The sequence below is a fragment of the Perognathus longimembris genome, chromosome 23 (genome assembly GCF_023159225.1).
Source record: "Perognathus longimembris pacificus isolate PPM17 chromosome 23, ASM2315922v1, whole genome shotgun sequence".
Taxonomy (NCBI): domain Eukaryota; kingdom Metazoa; phylum Chordata; class Mammalia; order Rodentia; family Heteromyidae; genus Perognathus; species Perognathus longimembris.
In genome coordinates, this window is record NC_063183.1 from 1,532,369 (window position 1) to 1,555,035 (window position 22,667).

The 22,667-nt window shown below is 42.6% G+C and overlaps 1 protein-coding gene across 1 annotated transcript in view; it reads right to left on the reverse strand.

Moving 5' to 3' along the window:
* Positions 1-22,667, reverse strand: part of Dnah3 (dynein axonemal heavy chain 3) — a 192,282-nt gene that overhangs the window by 36,043 nt on the left and 133,572 nt on the right. The window contains exons 50-51 of the mRNA XM_048331892.1: positions 20,697-20,913; positions 17,221-17,403 (exon numbers count right to left, since the gene is read on the reverse strand). Of these exons, the coding sequence (XP_048187849.1) occupies positions 17,221-17,403; positions 20,697-20,913 (400 nt within the window). The remainder of the gene's footprint in view (positions 1-17,220; positions 17,404-20,696; positions 20,914-22,667) is intronic.

A 22,667-nucleotide genomic window follows, 5' to 3' on the forward strand; every position in this document is an offset into this window, starting at 1 on the left:
CTAGGGCTTCATATATACAAGGCAAGCACTCTTGCCACTAGGCCATATTCCCAGCCCTCTATGAGACTCTTATCTCAAATTAACCAGCAAAAAAGCTGGAAGTAGAGCTGTGGCTCAAGTGTGCCTTGAACATAAGAGTTTAGAGATAGCACTCAGGCCCAGAACTCAAGCCTCAGGACTAGCACAAAAAGAAGGAAGAAGGAAAGAAAGAGAGAAAGAGAGGGGGGAGGGAGAGAGGGAAGGACGGAGGGAAAGGAAGGAAGGAAGGAAGATCTTACTTAATATTTGAATTAGACATACCCAGAATGCTTATTGATTTTTGTTAATGGTCATTGTTCTGTTCTGGAATTGTTCTGGAATTGAAACTTACCTAATTTGCATCCCTTTATTTCCCTACTTTATAAAGCCTATAATTCTGTCTCTGAAAAAAATCAGGCATTTAGTTATTATATATTTAGGCATTAGATATGAATTCGCTGATCAGGAGAATGTTGAGAGAGGAGCGCAGGGTGAAGCTCAAGAGTGACGGGAAGAAGGTGAGGGGAGAAATGGACAGGAGTGGAAGAAGCTTGGAAGTTAATAGAGGTCAGAGATGGGCTGGGTAGAAACACAGCGTATTCACAGTATGAAGCTTAGGGCAGAGTAGAGTTTTATGCAAGAATGAAAATGGGGATATATAATAGAGCTGGGAAAGAGTTGGGAAAAGGACTGAGGTCAGGGAAAAGAAGATAGTTACATTTCAGCCATTGCTGGTTAATTTAAAATATAAAATTAATACAAGGGAATATCATCCAGCTATTAAAGATGAAATACTGATGCATGATACAACATGAATGAGCCTTGTGAAGGTTCATCATTCTAAACAAAGAAGCCAGACAAAAGAGGTCATGATATCTGGTTTCATTTATATGAAATGTGCAAAATGGATAAATCCATAGAGGCATAATGTAGCTCAGTCGAGAGTTGTGGAGAGGAGGTATGGGGAGTGACTGTATAGTAAAAAGAAAAAAACTTTCTAGAATTAGATAATAGTGATGGTTATATAACTGTGAATAGTTTAAAGGTGAATATTATAAAAAATAGAAAGCTTAATCAGGAGGCTGAGATGTGAGGATAGAGGTTCAAAGACTGTCTATGAGGCTCTTTTCTCCAATTAATCAAAAAACCAGAAGTAAAGCTGTGGCTCAAGTGATAGAACATCACCCTTCAGTGAAAAAGCTAAGGGATAGTGCCTAGGCCCCGAGTTCAAGTCCTAGCACTTGCATATAAAGAAAGATAGAGGCAGAAACACACACATACACAGAGCAGAGAGAGAGAGAGAGAGAGAGAGAGAGAGAGAGAGAGAGAGGGCTTAACATAATAAGATTTTAGAATTAGAAAAACCTTATGGATTATTTAGTAACCAAGTATAAAATTTCACCATGAAAAAAGGTTCCCCATGCTAAAATGAGTGAGTCAGTCACAGAGCTGGTTAGCCACATGACTGAGGAGAAACTTCATAAGGCAAAGTCAATTGTTTGTGACAGAGTCTTTCTATTGTAGCCCACATTGGCCTTAAACTTCTGATTCTCCTGCCTCTCTGCCTCCAGAGTTGTGGGATTATAGGGTGTGTGCTGCCACACCTTGCTGCAAACTTTAATTCTTATTCATCTTTTTGTTTGTTAGTCCTGGGGCTTGAACTCAGGGCCTGGGTGCTGTCCCTGAGCTCTTCAACTCAAGGGTAGCGCTCTATCACTTGAGCCGCAGGCACTTTTGGTTTTCTGATGGTTAATTGGAGATGAGTATCCTGTCTGGACTGGCTTTGAACTGTGATCCTCAGACCTCAGCTTCCTGAGTGGCTAGGATTACAGGCATGAGCCACTGGTACCCCAGTTTAATTTTTAAACATCTTAAAGCAACATTTATTGAAATCTTTCTATCCCACAGGCTTACTGTGATAAAATTGAGCCCACTGTTTATTGTCCTGTTTTGCAAACAAAAATTGTTCCACTTTCTTACATACATACAGAGACACGTACATATTTGGATACGTACACACATATATGCATGTTTGTATAATGGATTATTTTAAGGTTTGTTGCTTTGCTTATAAACTTACAGATGTTTTTGTTATGCCCAAGTCGCAAAACAACCACCAAGAAGACCACCGAGAGCCAGACATTCCGAAATGCAAAAGCAAGGCTTTATTCAGGCGAGCTGCAGCTCGGGCCTCGTCCTACCCACTGACACCGACACAGCGGAGGTTAGGAGGAAGGCCCCGAGGTGAGATTTCACAGAGCTTATAAAGGCAAAAACACCAGTTACAGCAATCAGGTGTTCAAGCAAGATTAGGATATGGGTACAAATCTGATTGGGCTCGAGGCATTCTGGGGCGGTTAGAGTTTAAGCAATCCCAGGAGGTTAGAGTTAAGCAGGGAGTTTCCTGACTGGCTGGGCCCTAATAAGCTTGTCCTGCTAGCCAGGATAATTGGTGGCCTGGGTTACTCATAGTTTAAACAGACAAAACGGGGGCTGCCTGAAAATGGGGTTTACTTTAACTCTTCAGTTTTACTTAGCGTGATCCAAGGCCTCCACCAATATGAAATTTCTTGGTGATAATGGCTCAGTTGCAGGGACAACTCAGAAAGTGCCAACTCAGCCACAGCTCTACACATCTAGTGGATTTCAACCCTCCCATGCCTAAGACTTCACAGCATCAACAGTTCCAGGTTACTTCTTCAAAATGTGTCAAGTAACTCACAATCTGTATATGCTTTGGCCTAAAAACTCTGCTCTTTTTTTTTTTAATTTTTTTTATTATTAATTGAACATAAAATTTTTTTTACAAGGTGCTGTGCAAAGAGGGTGCAGTTACATAGTAGGGCAGTGTGTACATTTCTTGTGATATCTTACAACCTGTTTTCCCATCCCTTGTCTAGGTCAGGTAGACCCATATGCAATATACAATGTATCAAGCACATATACAGTGTTCACAGACTTGGTCTCTACTGTCTCTCCATCTCCCTTTGTTAACAGTCATATATCAGGGAGATCATGCCCCTTTGTTTTCTGTGTTCTAGGCTTGTCTCACTCAACATTATTTGTTCGAGTTCTGACCATTTCCCTGCGAATAACAATATTTCACCATTCCTAATCGCTATGTAGTATTCCATTGTGTATAAGTACCATATTTTTTGGATCCATTCATCTGTGGAGGGGCATCTGGGTTGTTTCCAAATTTTGGCTATTGTGAATTGTGCTGCGATAAACATGGAAGTACAAATTGCTCTTTTTTTCTAAAGGGACAAAGGCAGGCTTTCAGCTCAGCCTTGGAGCAAGTTGGTTTGTTAAGTGACTCAAAAAGTTCTCTCAGCTGGACACCGTGTCTCTAGCCTATAATCCTAGCTACTTTTAGGAGGCTGAGATCTGAGGATAGAGGTTCAAAGCTAGTCCAGGCAGGAAAGTCCATGAGACTCTTATCTTCAATTAATAACACAAAAAGCTGGACGTGCTGTTATGCCAAGTCGTGAAATGACCACCAAGAAGACCGCCGAGATTCAGACGTTCCGAAATGCAAAAGCAAGGCAAGGCTTTATTCAGGTGAGCTGCAACTCAGGCCTCGTCCTACCCACTGACACAGCGGAGGTTAGGAGGAAACCCCAAGCTGTGAATGCACAGGGCTTATAAAGGCAAAACACAAAGTTACAGCCATCAGGTGTTCAAGCAAGACAAAAAACAAAGTTACAGCAATCAGGTGTTCAAGCAAGCAAGATTAGGACACGGGTACAAATCTGATTGTCCCAGGGCTCAAGGCACAGGGCTCGAGGCATTCTAGGGGTGGTTAGAGTTAAGCATTCCCAGAGGTTACAGTTCTTGACCGGCTGGGCCCTAATAAGCTTGTCCTTGGTCTGCTCACAGGGCCTGCTTATCTCAGGTTCACGTGGTAAAGTGGGGCCTGACTTCAAAGTCTGGCTCTTCAGTGCAGCTGTAGTTCAAGTGGTAGAGCACTAGCCTTGATGAAAAAGCTCAGGGATAGGTACCCAGGCCCCGAGTTCAAGCCCCAGAACAAGCACACATTTTTTTTTAAAGCTTTCATTGTGATAGTGTAATAGTGATTTCTGGATGTGTATGAGTCATTGAGAAGCATTTATAATAGCCTGTGGTCAGGTTCCATGCCCAAAGATTCTGATTCACTCAGTATGGGCAAGATCTGGGCATTAGATTGGTAGTTTTTGTTATTTGCTTTTAGGCCAGTCCTGGGGATTGAATTCACTGTCCCTGAGCTTTTCTGTTCAAGGCCAGTGCTCAACCACTTTGAGCCACAGCTCCACTTCTGGTTTTCTGGCGGTTAAATAGAGATATGAGTCTCATAGACTTTCCTTCCCAGGCTGGCTTTGCATTGTAATCTTCAGATCTCAGCCTCCTATGTAGCTAGGATTACAGACATGAAGCACTAGTGCCTGGCTCATCTGTGTTTGTATAACTCCATAGGTAGCCAGGCATTGTCAGCTTATGCCTATAATCCTAGCTACTCAAGAGGCTGAGATATGAGGATTTCAGCTCCAAGCAAGCCCATGCAGGAAAGCTTGTGAGAATCTTTATCTTCAGTTAACTACCAAAGAGCTGTGGCTCAAATGGTAGAGAGCTACCCTTGAGCAAAAAAGCTGAGGAACAGCACCCAGGCCCTGAGTTCAAGCCCTAGGACCAGCACTAAAACAAATAAACAGCAAGAACTAATCCTCTAAAGATACTGACATGTGACTGTTGAGAAACTCCTTACAGCACCAAAGCACTGAACAGTGTGAGAGGAAACAGGCTTAAATGTCTGATGTACCTCTCAAAATAGTCATTGAGACCAATTATATGCCATTTTGGAAAGCTGTGATGTTAAGTGAAAAGAAAACATGGTAGAAGCCTAATTTTGGTTATATTGACATGAAACTAGCAGGAACAAGGAGACTTGTGGAGCTGAAGCTTCAAAAGATGCTAAAATTGAGTTCATAAAAATATTTTATATGTTATTTTAACACATATTTCTGTGTTTCAAACCTTTTATTATTTGAACATAAATTTTTTTACAAGGTGTTGTGCAAAGAGGGTGCATTTACATAGTAGGGCAGTGTGTACATTTCTTGTGATATCTTACGACCTGTTTTTCTATCCCTTGTCTAGGTCAGGTAGACACATATGCAATATACAATGTATCAAGAACATATACAGTATTTACAGACTTGGTCTCTACTGTCTCTTCGTCTCCCTTTGTTAACAGTCATATATCAGGGAGATCATGCCCCTTTGTTTTCTGTGTTCTAGGCTTGTCTCACTCAACATTATTTGTTCGAGTTCTGACCATTTCCCTGCGAATAACAATATTTCACCATTCCTAATCGCTATGTAGTATTCCGTTGTGTATAAGTACCATATTTTTTGGATCCATTCGTCTGTGGAGGGGCATCTGGGTTGTTTCCATATTTTGGCTATTGTGAATTGTGCCGCGATAAACATGGAAGTACAAATGTCTTTTTGATATCTTGGGTTTTGCTGTTTAGGATAGATGCCTAGGAGTGGTATGGCTGGGTCATAGGGTAGGTCTATATTGAGCTTTTTGAGAAACCTCCATACTGTTTTCCAAAGTGGTTGTACTAATTTGTACTCCCACCAACAATGGAGAAGGGTTCCTCTTTCCCCACAGCCCCTCCAGCATTTGTTGTTTCCTGAGTTCAGAGTATAGGCCATTCTAACTGGGGTGAGGTGGTATCTCAGGGTTGTTTTTATTTGCATTTCCTTTACTAGCAGGGATGTTGAGCATTTCCTCATGTGTTTCTTTGCCATTTTTATATCTTCTCTTGTGAAGTTTCTCTTTAGCTCTTTTGCCCATTTCCTAATAGGTTTATTGGGCTTGGAGGGGCCTAGTTTTTTGAGTTCTCTGTAGATGACCGATATCAGGCCTTTGTCTGTTGCTGTGCTGGTAAATATCCTTTCCCATATCGTTGGCTGTCTTTCTATTTTGGTGGCTATGACCTTAGCTGTGCAGAAACTTTTTAATTTGTAGTAGTCCCATTTGTCGAGTCTTTCCCCTATTTGTTGTGCCCCTGGGACTCTATTCAGGAAGTTCCTTCCTGTGCCTATAAGTTCTAGTGTCTTTCCTACTCTGTCCTTCAGTAGTTTCAAGGATTCAGGTCTGATGTTGAGGTCCTTGATCCATTTTGAGTTGATCTTGGTGCATGGTGATAGGCTTGGGTCTACTTTGAGTCAAACTTTATTATTAAGCTGGGCACTGGTGGCTCACATCTGTAATCCTAGCTACTCAGGATGAAGTGCCAGACTTTGAAGTCAGACTCTACTTTACCACGCAAACCCCACTTTACCACGTGAACCTGAGATAAGCAGGCCCTGTGAGCAAACCTAGGACAAGCTTATTAGGGCCCAGCTGGTCTAGAACTCTAACCACCCCTAGAATGCCTCAAGCCCTATGCCTCGAGCCCTGAGCTAATCAGAGTTGTACCTGTGTCCTAATCTTGCGTGCTTGAACACCTGATTACTGTAACTTTGTTTTTGCCTTTATAAGCCCTGTGTAATTGCAGCTCGAGGCTTCCTCCTAACCTCCGCTGTGTCGGTGGGTAGGATGAGGCCCGAGTTGCAGCTCGCCTGAATAAAGCCTTGCCTTGCTTTTGCATTTCGGAACGTCTGAGTCTCGGTGGCCTTCTTTTTTTTTTTTTTTTTTTTTTTTTTTTACTTTTTTTTTTTTTTTTTTAATTTTTATTTTTTTTTTATTATCAATTGAACATAAATTTTTTTTTTTTTTACAAGGTGCTGTGCAAAGAGGGTGCAGTTACATAGTAGGGCATTGTGTACATTTCTTGTGATATCTTACAACCTGTTTTCCCATCCCTTGTCTAGGTCAGGTAGACCCATATGCAGTATACAATGTATCAAGCACATATACAGTGTTCACAGACTTGGTCTCTACTGTCTCTCCATCTCCCTTTGTTAACAGTCATATATCAGGGAGATCATGCCCCTTTGTTTTCTGTGTTCTAGGCTTGTCTCACTCAACATTATTTGTTCGAGTTCTGACCATTTCCCTGCAAATAACAATATTTCACCATTCCTAATCGCTATGTAGTATTCCATTGTGTATAAGTACCATATTTTTTGGATCCATTCATCTGTGGAGGGGCATCTGGGTTGTTTCCAAATTTTGGCTATTGTGAATTGTGCTGCGATAAACATGGAAGTACAAATGTCCTTTTGATATCTTGGGTTTTGCTGTTTAGGATAGATGCCTAGGAGTGGTATGGCTGGGTCATAGGGTAGGTCTATATTGAGCTTTTTGAGAAACCTCCATACTGTTCTCCAAAGTGGCTGTACTAATTTGCACTCCCACCAACAATGGAGAAGGGTTCCTCTTTCCCCACAGCCCCTCCAGCATTTGTTGTTTCCTGAGTTCAGAGTATAGGCCATTCTAACTGGGGTGAGGTGGTATCTCAGGGTTGTTTTTATTTGCATTTCCTTTACTAGCAGGGATGTTGAGCATTTCCTCATGTGTTTCTTTGCCATTTTTATATCTTCTCTTGTGAAGTCTCTCTTTAGCTCTTTTGCCCATTTCCTAATAGGTTTATTGGGCTTGGAGGGGCTTAGTTTTTTGAGTTCTCTGTAGATGACAGATATCAGGCCTTTGTCTGTTGCTGTGCTGGTAAATATCCTTTCCCATATCGTTGGCTGTCTTTCTATTTTGGTGGCTATGACCTTAGCTGTGCAGAAACTTTTTAATTTGTAGTAGTCCCATTTGTCGAGTCTTTCCCCTATTTGTTGTGCCCCTGGGACTCTATTCAGGAAGTTCCTTCCTGTGCCTATAAGTTCTAGTGTCTTTCCTACTCTGTCCTTCAGTAGTTTCAAGGATTCAGGTCTGATGTTGAGGTCCTTGATCCATTTTGAGTTGATCTTGGTGCATGGTGATAGGCTTGGGTCTACTTTGAGTCAAACTTTATTATTAAGCTGGGCACTGGTGGCTCACATCTGTAATCCTAGCTACTCAGGATGAAGTGCCAGACTTTGAAGTCAGACTCTACTTTACCACGCAAACCCCACTTTACCACGTGAACCTGAGATAAGCAGGCCCTGTGAGCAAACCTAGGACAAGCTTATTAGGGCCCAGCTGGTCTAGAACTCTAACCACCCCTAGAATGCCTCAAGCCCTATGCCTCGAGCCCTGAGCTAATCAGAGTTGTACCTGTGTCCTAATCTTGCGTGCTTGAACACCTGATTACTGTAACTTTGTTTTTGCCTTTATAAGCCCTGTGTAATTGCAGCTCGAGGCTTCCTCCTAACCTCCGCTGTGTCGGTGGGTAGGATGAGGCCCGAGTTGCAGCTCGCCTGAATAAAGCCTTGCCTTGCTTTTGCATTTCGGAACGTCTGAGTCTCGGTGGCCTTCTTGGTGGTCGTCTTGCGACTTGGCACAACATTTGGGGGCTCGTCCAGGATAGCCCCAGAGACCCCCCCCAAGACCCCAGACTCTGAAGGTAAGGAAACAGTGCTGTTCATTTGTCTTGTTCTGTAATTTGTCTGTTTGTCTGTTTTGCTTTTGCTTTCTTGAAGGGGCTGTCGAAGCGGACATGCTTACTCTGCAATCCTGGGGAGACTGGGGGACGCAACAGAATCTCCACCCTTGAGACTGTCCACCTTTACCTGAGTCCACTTGGGTCCACTCCTCCTGCACCCTTGCGGGAGGTTGTGGGCCAACTTAGGTCTGCTCCTGCTGCTTAGCTTGCAGGAGGAGGCTTGTGGGCCAATCTAGGAGATCTCCAACTCATAGCTTTTCTTATTCTCAGGCCTGTGTGTTGTATTGTTTTTTTTGTAGCCTTTTGAACTAAACATCTGATCAGAGCTATGGGTAACATTCTATCTTGGGGACCTCCATCTAGCCCCCTAGATTTGACCCTAGCTCACTGGAGGGAGGTCAAGGAGATAGCTCAGAACTGAGGTGTGGCTCTTAAGGAGGAAAATCACCCTGTGCAAGTCAGAATGGCCCATCCTTGAGAGAGCTAATTGGCCACCTGAGGGGAGCTTTGAATCGACGCCCCTCATTTAGGCTATCTAGACCGGATTCCTTATATAGACACTTGGAGGGAACTAGTTGACAGGGATACTCCAGCTTGGGTTCGGCCTTTCTTAAAATGTTTCAGCTGTGCTCTCCACTCTAGAGGGTCCCGACCAGTCCTGGCGCTGGCAGCCCAGGGCACGGAGGTGTCGGCCCTGAGTCCTGACCCACAGCCGCCGCCGACAGGGGCAGACACGGGGCCAGCCCAAGCCAACCGCAGGCGGTGGAGAGTGACCCCACCGTGCAGCGCTGTTGTCTGTGTTTGTAAGTCTAACAGTCTCTTTTGTGTCAAACCTGCATGAGACGTACAGGCGACAGCTCACAATCAGTGTGAGTGTCCGCAAAAAAGAACTCTGGGGGGACCTCCACCCAGCCTTCTTAAGCAGACTAAAAATGTTTTACTAAAACTATCAAGCCCTGGAAAATGAGGCTGGAGAATGCTAAAATCATTTATTAAAGGTTTTTGTCTTAAAATTTGGGTGTTGCAGGAGTAAGATTGACAAAATACCTCTTGCCACTGGAAAATGTACGGCCGATGCTTATTCTGTGCGCTTTAAGATCTTTTGACTATGTATGTGTGTGTGCATGTGTGAGTGTGAACATGTTCAAGACTGTTAGTATGATGTAAAATTGAGTGAGTTTAAGTTTAAATTCAAATGGTCATCAAGTTTGGGCATTACCAAATGCTTTAAAGGATTATTGCATTGTTTTAAAGAGGAACTATAGTTAAAAAATGCTTAAGCGAAGCTAAGTGTCAGAAATTTGGATTTAAGAGGATATATATATATATATATTAAACTAATGGGGATAGAAGTAAACTCTCATTAACTCTGTGTATGGAGGAAGAAATGGCAAAATGGGCCAATGTTTCTCACTAATATATTGGAAAGCTGAATGGATAAGTATTTCTAATTGTAATTCTTGCATTAAGGAAAAATTGTCATTTGAGTTCAAAGGTCTTCATGCCATGCAGTAACTGGGACTGAAGAAAAAAAAAGAGGCTCTTTTGAAACAAGAAGTCCGTAGGCAAAGGGCGGCACCTGGTTTCAGAATGCCTGTGAGCTTCAGTTTTTCCAATGCAGATAAAAGCTAAAGTGTTGGGTTAGTAAAAAGGCTTTGGAAATCAAGATAAGAAATTTGGAAGTAAAATTGTCCTAAATAATTATTACAAAGTGAGAAAAGGAGAATTATGGCTACCAAAATGTTTAATTGCCATTCCAGTTTCTCTGTAGGTTTTTTGTAACAGTTTCCAGCAGGCCCACAGAGGACAGGTGATTCCTACAAGTTTGTCAAGATCTAATACTGGCCCTTAATAAGTTCCAGGTAAGAGCATGCGTAAAAACTACTTCTGTGTGGACCACCTTGTTGCTTTTAATTGGAGTAAAGTGGCCTCTTGTAAGACTCACTGATCTGAAATCTGCGGTTCGAAGCCAGCCCAGGCAGAGAAAGGGCCCTGTGAGAGACTTGTCTTTAATCAGCCAGCAGAGTGCTGGAAACGGAGTTGTATGGAGCTCAAAGTGGTAGGGTGCTAGTCTAGAGCTGGAGAGCTGGGGGACAGCGCTCAGGCCCTGAGTCCAAGTCCAGTGGAAAGTCACTCCTCCTGGGACAAAAGTGATGTGGCATCCAGAGGCAGTAAGCCACTGCTTGGATGGCAGAGATGGTGTCAAATCCTAGAGTCACTCCTGTTTGGCCTTTCAAAAGTTAATCAAAGCCGGGAAGTCCTAGAAGAATAGTTCGTAAGCATGCCTTTCTAATGCCCATGTCTTTCTACTGGGCAGGAACTTGCCAGTCATCTGTGATAGTGGGTAGTAAGGATAAGTTTGTCAAATGAGAGGATAGTTTAAAATCCCAATCCCTGCATCTACTCAAAGCCCTGACTGGCAGTGAGAATTTTAAGCTGATACATCTGTTCAGGAAAGAAAGCTTGTAGACCTGAGATTGTGTCCTTATTGAGATCTGTTAAAGGCCTGCAAAGGTCATCAGAGATCAGTTCCCCAGCCAGTCAGAAAATAGCTTTTACAAACTAGAATATTAAAAGGCACACATTTATAAACCTGAAGTCACCTATCGGGGCTTCATATTAAGAGAGGGCAAGCATTGGCTGTCAGATGCACGTAAAGAGACTGTGCTGAAAATCCTCTGCCTAAATCAGCCAGACAAGTCAGAGTTCCTGGGAACAGCAACAGCAGGCTTTTGCCAGCTGTGGATACCTGGGTTTGCTGAGAATGTCAAGCTTCTACATGAACAGAGGTATTGATTGTAGTAGACCCAGGGCCACGAGCTTTGCCTCCTGTGCCCCAGTATTCCCAAGAAGACTTGGAGTGGATAAAGAAAAATCCCATGGCCCACAAAATCCCGAACAGAGAAGGAAACAATGACTGGTAGAAAACTTGTGAAGGGAAACTTATCTTGCCATAAGGGCTGGGTAAGGGGATCCTTAAGAGAATCCACTGAGCTTCTCACATGGGAACCCGAAGAATGCAGGACTTGCTCCGACACTCCAAAGTGAAAATTAGACAAGGAGATCAACTTATTGAAGATATTGTTAAAAATTGCAAGGCCTGTCAGCTCACCAATGCCCCCAATCAACAAGTTACTAAAGGAGCTCGCCTCCGTGGGGATAGGCCAGGTGTGTATTGGGAAGTAGATTTCACAGAAATTAAACCTGGAAGATTTGGATACAAATATTTGCTAGTTTTTGTAGATACCGTTTCAGGATGGGTTGAAGCTTATCCAACAAAGCACGAGATCGCGAATGTAGTGGCTAAGAGGCTCCTGGAAGAAATCCTACCCAGGTATGGCTTCCCATCCACCATTGGGTCAGACAATGGACCAGCCATCGTCTCAAAAGTAAGTCAGGGAATAGCCGCTGCACTGGGGATGGATTGGAAATTGCATTGTGCTTATAGACCCCAGAGTTCAGGATAGGTAGAGAGAATAAATCAGACTCTAAAAGAGACCTTAACTAAATTGGCCTTAGAGACTGGCGCAGACTGGGTGTCACTCCTTCCTTTTGTTCTGCCTAGAGTAAGAAATTCTCCCTATCAGCTTGGCTTTACTCCTTTTGAAATAATGTACGGGTACCCCCCACCCATTATCCCTAGCCTTCAGACTGAATTGCTTGCTGATTTGAATGATGCTGAATTTTTGTGTAAACTCGATTATTTGCAGCTTGCGCACAAGAATATGTGACCCCAACTTAAGGCATTACATGATTCTGCTTCTGTCCCTACCCCCCATTTATTCAAACCAGGGGACTGGGTGTTCGTCCGGAGGCATAACCCCAAATCCTTAGAACCACGGTGGAAAGGACCCTACGTAGTGCTACTGACTACTCCCACTGCCCTCAAGGTAGATGGCATCGCCACTTGGGTCCATTGCTCCCACGCCAGGCTAGCTGACCCCTTTGCCCTGGACAACGACTACCGTGGTGGAACATGGGAGGTCTCCAAGCACCCAACTCAGCCGCTTTGCCTTTGCCTCAAGAAAAGAAAGTTAGACTGAATATTGTTATAATTTTCTTTTTGCCTTCTTTCCTTGCTACCCTGGCTAATGTTGACGTTAACCCTCACCAGCCCTTCCAATTATTTTGGCAGCTCACTCCAAAGTGGGGTGACCCCCTTATTTTAGCAACTAAGGAAGCCCCCTTAGGAACCTGGTGGCCAGACTTAGTAGTAGACATATGTGATCTGGCCACAGGCAACTGGGATGTGCCAGATCACTTGGACCCGAACCTGAATAAGCGACTTCCCGAGTGTGATGAGCAGGAGTCCTGTCCAGTTTGATGTGTGCAGTCCCTTGGTAAAGTAGACTAAGGTTATAGGTTCCTGGCTAGGTAAGGTCAACGCCCCTGAGTCAGCCTGAAGAAGTTACAGAAGATGGATGATCTTCACCCATCAGCCCCCCTTTAAAACCGAGGGACCAGAGTTGTTTTTGGGAAGATGAGGCAGGATAAACTAGAGGCATGCAAAACAGAGGTACAGAGACTGTACTTGTGAGAAATGGTGACAGGCCCTTTGGTTACTACATTGGGCCCTACTGGCCCATGCCTTACCTCTATATCATCCCCTAGACATGCAAGCCATTGAAATGGACAGAATGGAGCCATGATTGGCTCCCAAGGTGCCAAAGAAAAAAGGGGGAAATGAAGTGCCAGACTTTGAAGTCAGACCCCACTTTACCACACGAACCCCACTTTACCACGTGAACCTGAGATAAGCAGGCCCTGTGAGCAAATCTAGGACAAGCTTATTAGGGCCCAGCCGGTCTAGAACTCTAACCACTGGGAATGCTTAACTCTAACCACCCCTAGAATGCCTCGAGCCCTATGCCTCGAGCCCTGAGCCAATCAGATTTGTACCTGTGTCCTAATCTTGCTTGCTTGAACACCTGATTGCTGTAACTTTGTTTTTGCCTTTATAAGTCCTGTGTAACTGCAGCTCGAGGCTTCCTCCTAACCTCCGCTGTGTCGGTGGGTAGGACGAGGCCCGAGTTGCAGCTCACTTGAATAAAGCCTTGCCTTGCTTTTGCATTTCGGAACGTCTGAGTCTTGGTGGCCTTCTTAGTGGTCGTCTCACGACTTGGCACAACAAGGAGGCTGAGATCTGACGATTACAGTTCAAAACCAGCACAGGCAGGAAAGTCCATGAGACTCTTATCTCTAAGAAACCACCAAATAAAAGCAGAAGTAGAGTTGTGGCTCAAGTGGTAGAGTGCTAGCCTTGAGCAAAAAAAGTTCAAGAATAGAGCCCAAGTTCTGAATTTAAGCCCCAGGAGCAGCACCTAAATAAATAAATAAATAAATGGACCAGCAACCAGGCTCTGTTCAAATCCCAGCATTGGCCCCCACCCTCAAATCCCAAAGCAAACAACAACAACAACAACAAAAGTCTTATTAAAACCAGCCTTTGTACTAGTGATGTAAGGAGCATCAGAGCTATGACAGAGAAATGAGTCATATGTGCCCTGAAGAGATGCAATCAGATTTTCAGTAATTCTGGAAGAAGTCCTCATTTCTGAGGAAAGAAGTGACTCACTCGAACAATCAATCAAGCTCATCTTTAACAAAAGGAACTGTCTTTAACTCTCAAGTCTCCCTGTTGAGAGTTGAGTCCCTGCTGTGCCTTGGGACAGTTTTGCACCCTCTCCTATGCGATGACATTTCTAGGGTTCCAGAAAGTATGAAAACGTAGCAGTCCTTACACGAAGGCTGTAGCCCTGAAAGCTTCAAGGAAGGACTTTGATCCACATAGAAATCTTAACGCAAACACAGGTTTTTCTGCCTTCTTATCTATGAGTTATTTATTCCAGCTCCCTGTCACGTTGAGGGCTGGAGATGGGATGGTACAGCATTGAACTTTTTTGCCCTTCCCACTGAAACCTAAGGTGGCTGTTTATTTCTCTGGGCCTGGGTACAGTAGGAAGTCCTACCTTCTAGAAACCGTGAGTCATTGACCATCTCCCTCTGACAATTCAGCAAGTCTCTGAGCAGAATCTTGGTGTGGTCCCTTTCCTCTCACCCCTACAAGTGGCAAGAAGCTGACCTTTGTCATAGATGGCAGTGGGCAAACAATCCGTGTGTTGGAGAACAGCTGACATGGACCTTGAGCTCCCAAACATGTTATGTGCCTTACATTCTTTTTCCCTTAGTACCCTACTTACTGATGAGGAAACTGAGGAAGTGTGCAAACGCTGAGCCTTGAATGCTTAAACAAAACATTTATACATAAACTCATGTGCCTTCAGGCCCAAGCTGGTGGTATAAGTATGGGAAGTGGGCTGGCTGTAGTGTTGGTGAGCTGGCACACACACTGGCAACACTGACCCAATACTGTGGGTAGGTGCAATGCAGGAGGCTCAGGACCAGCGTTACCAGAAATGTCCACTTGCTCTTTTCTTTGTGTGTGTGTGTGTGTGTGTGTGTGTGTGTGTGTGTGTTACTGGACATTGATCCCAAGGTCACAAGCATGCTTGCCAAGCAGTTTGCTATTTGAGCCATGCACATATCCTTTTAAGTTTATTTTTGAAGCAAGGATTCAAGAACTTTGCCAGGAGCTAGGTGCCAGTGGCTCATGTGTATAATTCTAGCTACTCAGAAGGCTTAGATTTCTTGAGAAAGAGGTTTGGAACAAGCCTGGGCAAACACAACTGTGAAGGTGTGGTTCAAGTGGAGAGTGCCAGGTATGAGCAAAAAGGCTGGGCAAGAGTGTGGTCCAAGTGCTAGCATGCATGTGCGTGTGTGCACACACACGTGCGTGTGCACACACACAATACTAACTTGGCCAAGGCTAGAGTTGAACTTGGAATTAATCTTTCTGCCTTGACTCCCAGAGTATATGAGATTACAAGTCTGTACCACTAAGTCTAGTTTGAAATGTCTTCTTCTTTTTTAAATTTAAAGCTTAAATTTAAACCTTAAACTAAACAGATAAAATAAAATGTTGTGTGTGTCCTTGGCTTCCAGTTTGCAACTTCTAGAATAATGGTGAAGTGCCAAAGAGCTCTGGGTCTGAATGCTGTGTCATTTGGACTGTATGGCCTTTGAAAATTCCCATATCATGATGCTGTTTGCCCTGTAGGGTGTGAGGATGATGAAAGGCAATGTGGATCAAATATAGGAAAATATCATGTCCATGAGAGAAAGACTTTTCATTTATATCCTTTATCCTCATTTTCCCACTGCCTAAGAAAGTGCTGGTACATAGTAGGTGTTGAATAAGTAAACATTAAAGTAGGTACTGCTACTTTTTTGGACATGAAATGGTAAATTGTCCACCAAAATATAGATCTTGACACCACAGTCAATATTTTTCTTTTCTTTCTCTCTCTCTTTCTTTCTTTCTTTCTTTCTTTCTTTCTTTCTTTCTTTCTTTCTTTCTTTCTTTCTTTTTTTTTTTTTGCTGGTCCTGGGTCTTGAATTCAGGGCCTGAACACTGTCCCTGACCTTTTTTGCACAAGGCTAGTGCCATTTCAGCCACAATTAGACTTCTAGCTTTTTTGGTAGTTAATTAGACTTAACCCAGACTGGCTTCAAATCTTGATTGTCAGATCTCAGCCTCCTAAGTATCTAGGATAACAGGAGTGAGCCACTGACACCAGGCTCATAATCAGCATCTTATATGGCTTCCATTTGTCCTCTGTTCAAGTCATTAGGACTAGGAGTGAATAAGCCTTCATAATTCAGAGCATTTATTGTAGATGCCAAGAGCAGGGATCAGACCCTCCAAATCTAGCAGAGGTCAGGTCTGAGGACTTACTGGAGAGACTCCAATCTAAAACTCTAGTCTTCTTTGAGGAAATGCACCAGGACCTAGCAAGGATAAAAGCCAGATAGGCTACTTCTTACTCAAGCCTGTATCTGAAGAATGTTAAAAGGACCTCTACTGCTAAGTAGGGACATTGAGAGGAGTAACTTATATCAGGTGTCAGTAACCTTAGACTCTAACCCTGCTAATAGGAGGCAGCTCTGGGAGATAATTTCACCGCTGACCCAATGCTATCAACTCAAATATTGCCACCTGTCATTCCTAAGGGTCAAAGTGGTAATGATACTCAAATGGAATAATGTACTCTGAAGTTCTTTGAGAAATATGTAACAGTCCATCAATATTAATCAGATTTTCTTCTAATATCTAAGTGTAGACCCATCTCTTTTCAGGACTTCTTTGGTATAAGAATCGTCTTTAATGAGAACCTGTAGGCCTAACATTATATCATTTAACTAATATTTGTTGCACATCTACCACATGCTGTATACTAATGAACAAAAAATGTGACAAAGGTAGAAAAACTAGCCATGTGCATGCCTAAAAGGAGGAGCATTCTTTGCAAAGGCCCTGGGGTAAAAGTGTGCCCTGGTGTTTATTTAAGGAGTAACTAAGAAGCCAGTTTGAGAACACAGTGAAGGAGGGGACAGTGGCACTAGATGAAGCCGAATCCTGTGCTGTCTTCTCAGCTTTGACTGAGCTGCAGAGACAATAGTGCTTCTTGGAGGCAGCCAGCTGCCAAGAGACTTGCTTCCTCACCTACTCGCTATGTGGTATCTACCCTTTCTAAGCCTCAATTGTCTCATCTGCAAGATGGGCATAATTATGCACACTCTGCTGAAAGTCTCCCCTCCCTTTCTCCTTCGTTCTTCATACCTTGATTGCTTGAGCAATTGCAGCAGAAGCATTGGCTTCTTTCTCATCTGCTTGCACCAACAACTTCTTGGCATCGGCTTCTTTGGTCTCCTCTTCAATCTTCACCATCATCTTCGCTGTCTCCTCAGAGGTGAGGATGAGCTGGGGTTGAAGGGCGGTGAGTTCTACTTGCATAACAGCCACCTAGCCAGGAGACAGGAAAGGTCAGCTGTGCATATGCCAAAAATGGCAAAGTTGGTAAGCGTTGAATTGACTCCAACCTATGAGAGGGGCAGAAATATGAACTCATGGTTTGGGCATGTTACTAGGTATATATGGTTGTCAGACAGTTATCTCTTTGATCTTTCAGCAATTATTGAGTTTATAATATATGCTATAGTTATTAAGTTCTGTTCCAAGCAGTAGATAGTAAGGTAAAAATAAAATTGTTTTTTTTTTCCTAATTGAGCCTACATTGTAGTATTGGGTTCAGGAAGACAAAAACTGAAAGCAGGTTCAAAAAAACAAAACTTTTAAAAGAATGTAGTGTGACTCACATGGTAGAGTACCTACCTAACAAGCTCAAGTACTAAATTGAATTTGAACCCCAGCATTACCAAAATTTTTTTTTCACAATAAAAAAGCATCTTTATTGGGGAAATGAAAATGACAGAACCAAGTTGAAACTGTATTATTGAATGGTATAAATTTTCCTTTAGTATTTAATATTCTCCAAAGATTGAGGTTCTGTTTACATGGATCTCATCCTTTCTTCAGACCTCTAATCTCAGTTTTGTGTGTGTGTGTGTGTGTGTGTGTGTGTGTGCGTGCGTGCGTGCGCATGTGTGTACATGCATGTGCATACAGTCCTAGGGCTTGAACTCAGGCCCTGAGTTCTGAGATTTTTGCTCAAAACTAGCATGCTAGCATTTGAGCCACAGCTCCATTTCCAGCTTTTTTTTGAAAGTGATTAATTGGAGATAAGAGTCTTACAGACTTCCCTGACTAGGTTGGCTTCAAACCACAATCCTCAGCTGAGTAGCTAGGATTATAGGCAGAAACCACTGGCACCTGACTAAACCTGTATTTTTTTACATTGTTATTAGAAGGGTGATACACAAAGGGGTTACAGTTTAAACGTGTGTGTGTGTGTGTGTGTGTGTGTGTGTGTGTTTGCTTATACTGGGTCTTGAACTGAGGGCCCCAGGCACTGTATCTTAGATTTTTTTTATTCAAGCCTGGTACCCTACCACTTGCTCCACAGCTCTACTTCTAGCCTTCTGGTAGTTAATTGGAAATAAGTATTTCATGGACTTTCCTCCCTGGGCTGGCTTCAAACCATGATCCTCACATTTCAGCACCCTCCTGAGTAACTGGGATGTCATTACTGTGCAACTTAAACCTAAGGCTGTGAAGTAATTATAGGAAGCTAGATAATGGCATAGAAGGAACTTTCTAGATTTTTTTCCAACAGTGCTGAGAACCGAATGTGTTTCTCCCCTCCTCTATTCATAATCCAGAAACTGATTATATTTGGAGGTAGAAATGTTGGAGGAAATTAGTTAGATGACCTCATGAGGGTGAGTGCCCATGCTGGGATAAACATCTTTATAGAGAGAAGGCACATAAAACTGTCCCCCCACCATGTAAAAGGACAGCAAGGAGGTCACTGCCCTCACTAGACAGTGGATCTGCCCTTGTCTCAAGCTAGGACTTCCTGGCCTTCAGAACCATATGAAACAAGTGTGTGTATGAAGCTACCCAGTCTAGGATATTTTGTTACAGTAGCTTGCACTGACTAAGGCAAATAATCAGTTGCCTTAGAAAACATTCTTGCCAAGTGGTTTTCCAGTCTTGGCTTAAACATCCCTAATGACAGCACAATCCCAGCGCCTTTGTGTGGATTGTGTCATTTTTCAGACAATGAAACTCATTAGACTTTTTTTATGAACAGGCTGGAATTTAGCCCTATGCAATTTTTTAAACCCACTAGTATTAATCCTGCCCGCTAATGCAGCTCAAATACACAGGATAGAATTCAAGGATTTGCAGAGGACTTTAATGTCCTTTGTATCTATGTTCCTAGCAAAACTGAAGTAAAACATTTGGTCTGCTTAGGAACATGGGCTCTGTGGTCAAGCAGGTCTATTTCTGTTCCTCACATAACACAACTTACTCACTGTTGTCGGGATAGACTAGTTTTCCACATCTCTCTAAAAGCCAAGGATTCAGAGTTGAATCTAGCACCCCCAGGAGCAGAGTTAAGGGGGCCCGGTGTTCTTTTCCCATCCTTCTGTTGCAGTGTTTGTGAGTTTGCCAGACAAAGTGACAACACTGAGGCAACGCTCATGATTTATTTACAGCAGATATTTACAGTTTCTAGCTTGGTACTACAAAATCCATATCTCAGTATGGCTCTAATTTTAGATGACTTGTCAAGTGGCTCCAAGCACAGATCAATGAATAACTCAGAGGCCACGTACTTTGTGAAGGACAACATACTTGTGTCAGCTCATGAAATTTTCATAATAGCTTATATTCAGGAAAAATGATTTGTATCATCATTTTATATAAAAGGAAACAGAGGTTCAGTGAGGTAAAACAACATGATCAAGGCTGAACAGCTGGTTAAGTTGTAAACTAGAATCTGAGGCTAGGCCATACCTACAGATCCCACTTTATTATATACTATTTCAAGAAATCAAGGTTAATGCAAAAAATCTAGATCAAAATATCAAAACTTTGGGACAACTGATTTCTGGGTCCCGCTGCTTACTCACCTGAGTGGCTTTTGCTTGCTTTGTTAAATGAACTCTTAACGAATATATCAAAATCTTTTTTTCCCCATAGTAGTAGGGTTTTGACTCGGAAATATGTTTGCTAGGCATTCACTCTACTACTGAACTGTATCTCCAGCCTTCAGAAGGTTAAAGACAAGAACGAGCCTGGTTCTGGTAGCTCATGTCTGTAATGCTGGCTACTCAGGAGGCTGGGAACTGAGGATCACAGTACAAAGCTAACCCATCAAAGAAAGCCTATGAGACTCTTCTCTCCAATCAACCAGCAAAAAAACAAAAGTGGAGGTGTGGTTCAAGTGGTAGAGCACCATCCTTGAGGAAGAAATATAAGGGATAGTACCCAGGTCCTGAGTTCAAGTCCTAGTACCAGCACAAGAAACAAAAAAAACAAATGAACAAAAGAAAGATGGGAATACACAGGCCAGGATAAAATGAGGTAAGCAAGGTAAGCTATACAAATGCAGGTCAGATCCTCACATTATTTGGTGCTTCTTAAATTCATCATTTTTCCATATCCATGGAATTTTAGGCCTCTGTCCCTGTTCTATTTTGCCTCTACCATTCTTTTTTGTTTGTTTTTGTTTTTGTTTTTTGTTTTGGTATGGTACTAGTAATCAAACCCAGGAACTTGTACTAGGCAAGTACTCTACCTCTAAGCTATACATCCCCAGCCCTGTGTCCAAATTTGGAAATGCTTACTTGTGAAGATGCAAAATCAAGTTTCTGCAAGCCTGTCAGGTAACGGTTTCTCATTGTGTCTACCTCTTGCCTCTTGCTATTCAGGAGCGTCTTGAAGGTTAAGATCAGTTCAAGGTAGGAGGTAGGAGTTACATAGTTGTGTCTGCGGAGTGTGTTATAATAATCTACAGACAGGTTCTTCACACTCTCTTGGAAATATTTGCACATGGAAACGACCCTGATGAAAATATCAGACTGGTTAGGCAGGCCCCAGCTTCCTAGAGAGAGATCTAGCACAATTTTAGTAACAGTCAAGAGAGCATTACAAAGCACATATACAGCATATGGCCCATGGGCATCCAACTGCTCATCTGAGTGGAGTAAAGAAGGAAGGAGGAGGTGGATACATTTACTGGAGCAATCACTGAATCCTTCGATAATTCATCAGGCTCATGCAGGACTTTCTAACCTTTGAGAGTCTGGAAAAGCCTCCTGGGATTTGTAGAATAATATTTTAAATATACGCACAGGATTATCAAGGAAATCAACTATGTTGAAATACACCTTTTGATTTTTCTTGTGTGTGTCAGGGCTTGAACTTGGCACTCACTGAGCTCTTTTTTTATTAATTAAATTTTGTTGACAAGGTGTTGTGCAAAAGGGGTACAGTTACATAATAATAATAAGGCAGTGAGTACATTTTTTGTGATATCTTACACCCTCGTTTTTCTTTCCCTTCCCTAGATCAGGTAGGCATATATACAATACCCAGTGTACCAAAATCATATACAGTAACCACATAGTGTACGCCAAAGGAGATTCACCTAGAACTTTAAATGTAATGTCAACAATAGAATCCTCCTGTGTCCTCTTGGACTTGTTTTTGTTTATCCTTGTCTTATATGATCATATATACATAGCTGTTGAGCTATTGTGATCCACTGATAGGTTTATTCTAGACCTTTTTATGTTTAGTAGTTGTTTGGTTTTAGATACATAATGTAAGGTCGCTGACCCAAACCTGTGGAAATACCATTTGAGAAGAAGTTTTTTATTTCCCAGGCCTGGTCTCTACTGTGCCGCCCCCCCCCCCCCACCAGTCATATATCAAGGAGACCATGCCCCTTTGTCTCGCTCAACATTATTTGTTCAGGTTCTGACCATTTCCCTGAGAGTACCAATATTTTATCATTTCTAATCGCTATGTATGTAATATTCCATTGTGTATAGGTACCACATTTTTTGGATCCATTCATCTGTAGTGGGGCATCTGGGTTGTTTCCATATTTTGGCTATTGTGAATTGTGCAGCGATAAACATGGATGTGCAGATGTCTTTTTGATATCCTGAGACCTGTTGTTCAGGATAGATGCCTAGGAGTAGTATGGCTGGGTCATAGGATATGTCTATGCTGAGCTTTTTGAGGACTCTCCATACTGTTCTCCAAAGTGGTTGTGTTAATTTGCACTCCCACCAATAGTGGAGAAGGGTTCTTCTTTCCCCGCATTCCCTCCAGCATTTGCTGTTGGCTGAGTTCAGAGTATAGGCCATTTTAACTGTAGACTCACTGAGCTCTTGTGCTCAAGGCTAGCACTATACCACTTGAGCTACAGCTACACTTCTAGCTTTTTTGGTGGTTAATTAGAAATGAGAACCTCATGGACTTTCCTGCCCAATCTGGCTTCCAACTGTGATTCTCAGACCTCAGCCTCCCGAGTAGCTTAAGATTACAGGCATGAGCCACTGGAGCTCAGCTCAAAATATTTTTAAAACCAAATTTTTAGGATAGTAATATATGTGGCTTTCTAGTGATGCATTAAATCAGAGGTGAGAAAATTTTTTTCTGGAAAGGGTTGGCTAACAAATATTTTAGTGGTTTGGAGTTACACAACATCTGTTATAACTAATCTTATAGTACAAAATTAGCCATAGGCAATATTTAAATGAATGGCTATGGCTGTGTTCCCATAAAGCTTTATTGACAAAGGTTGT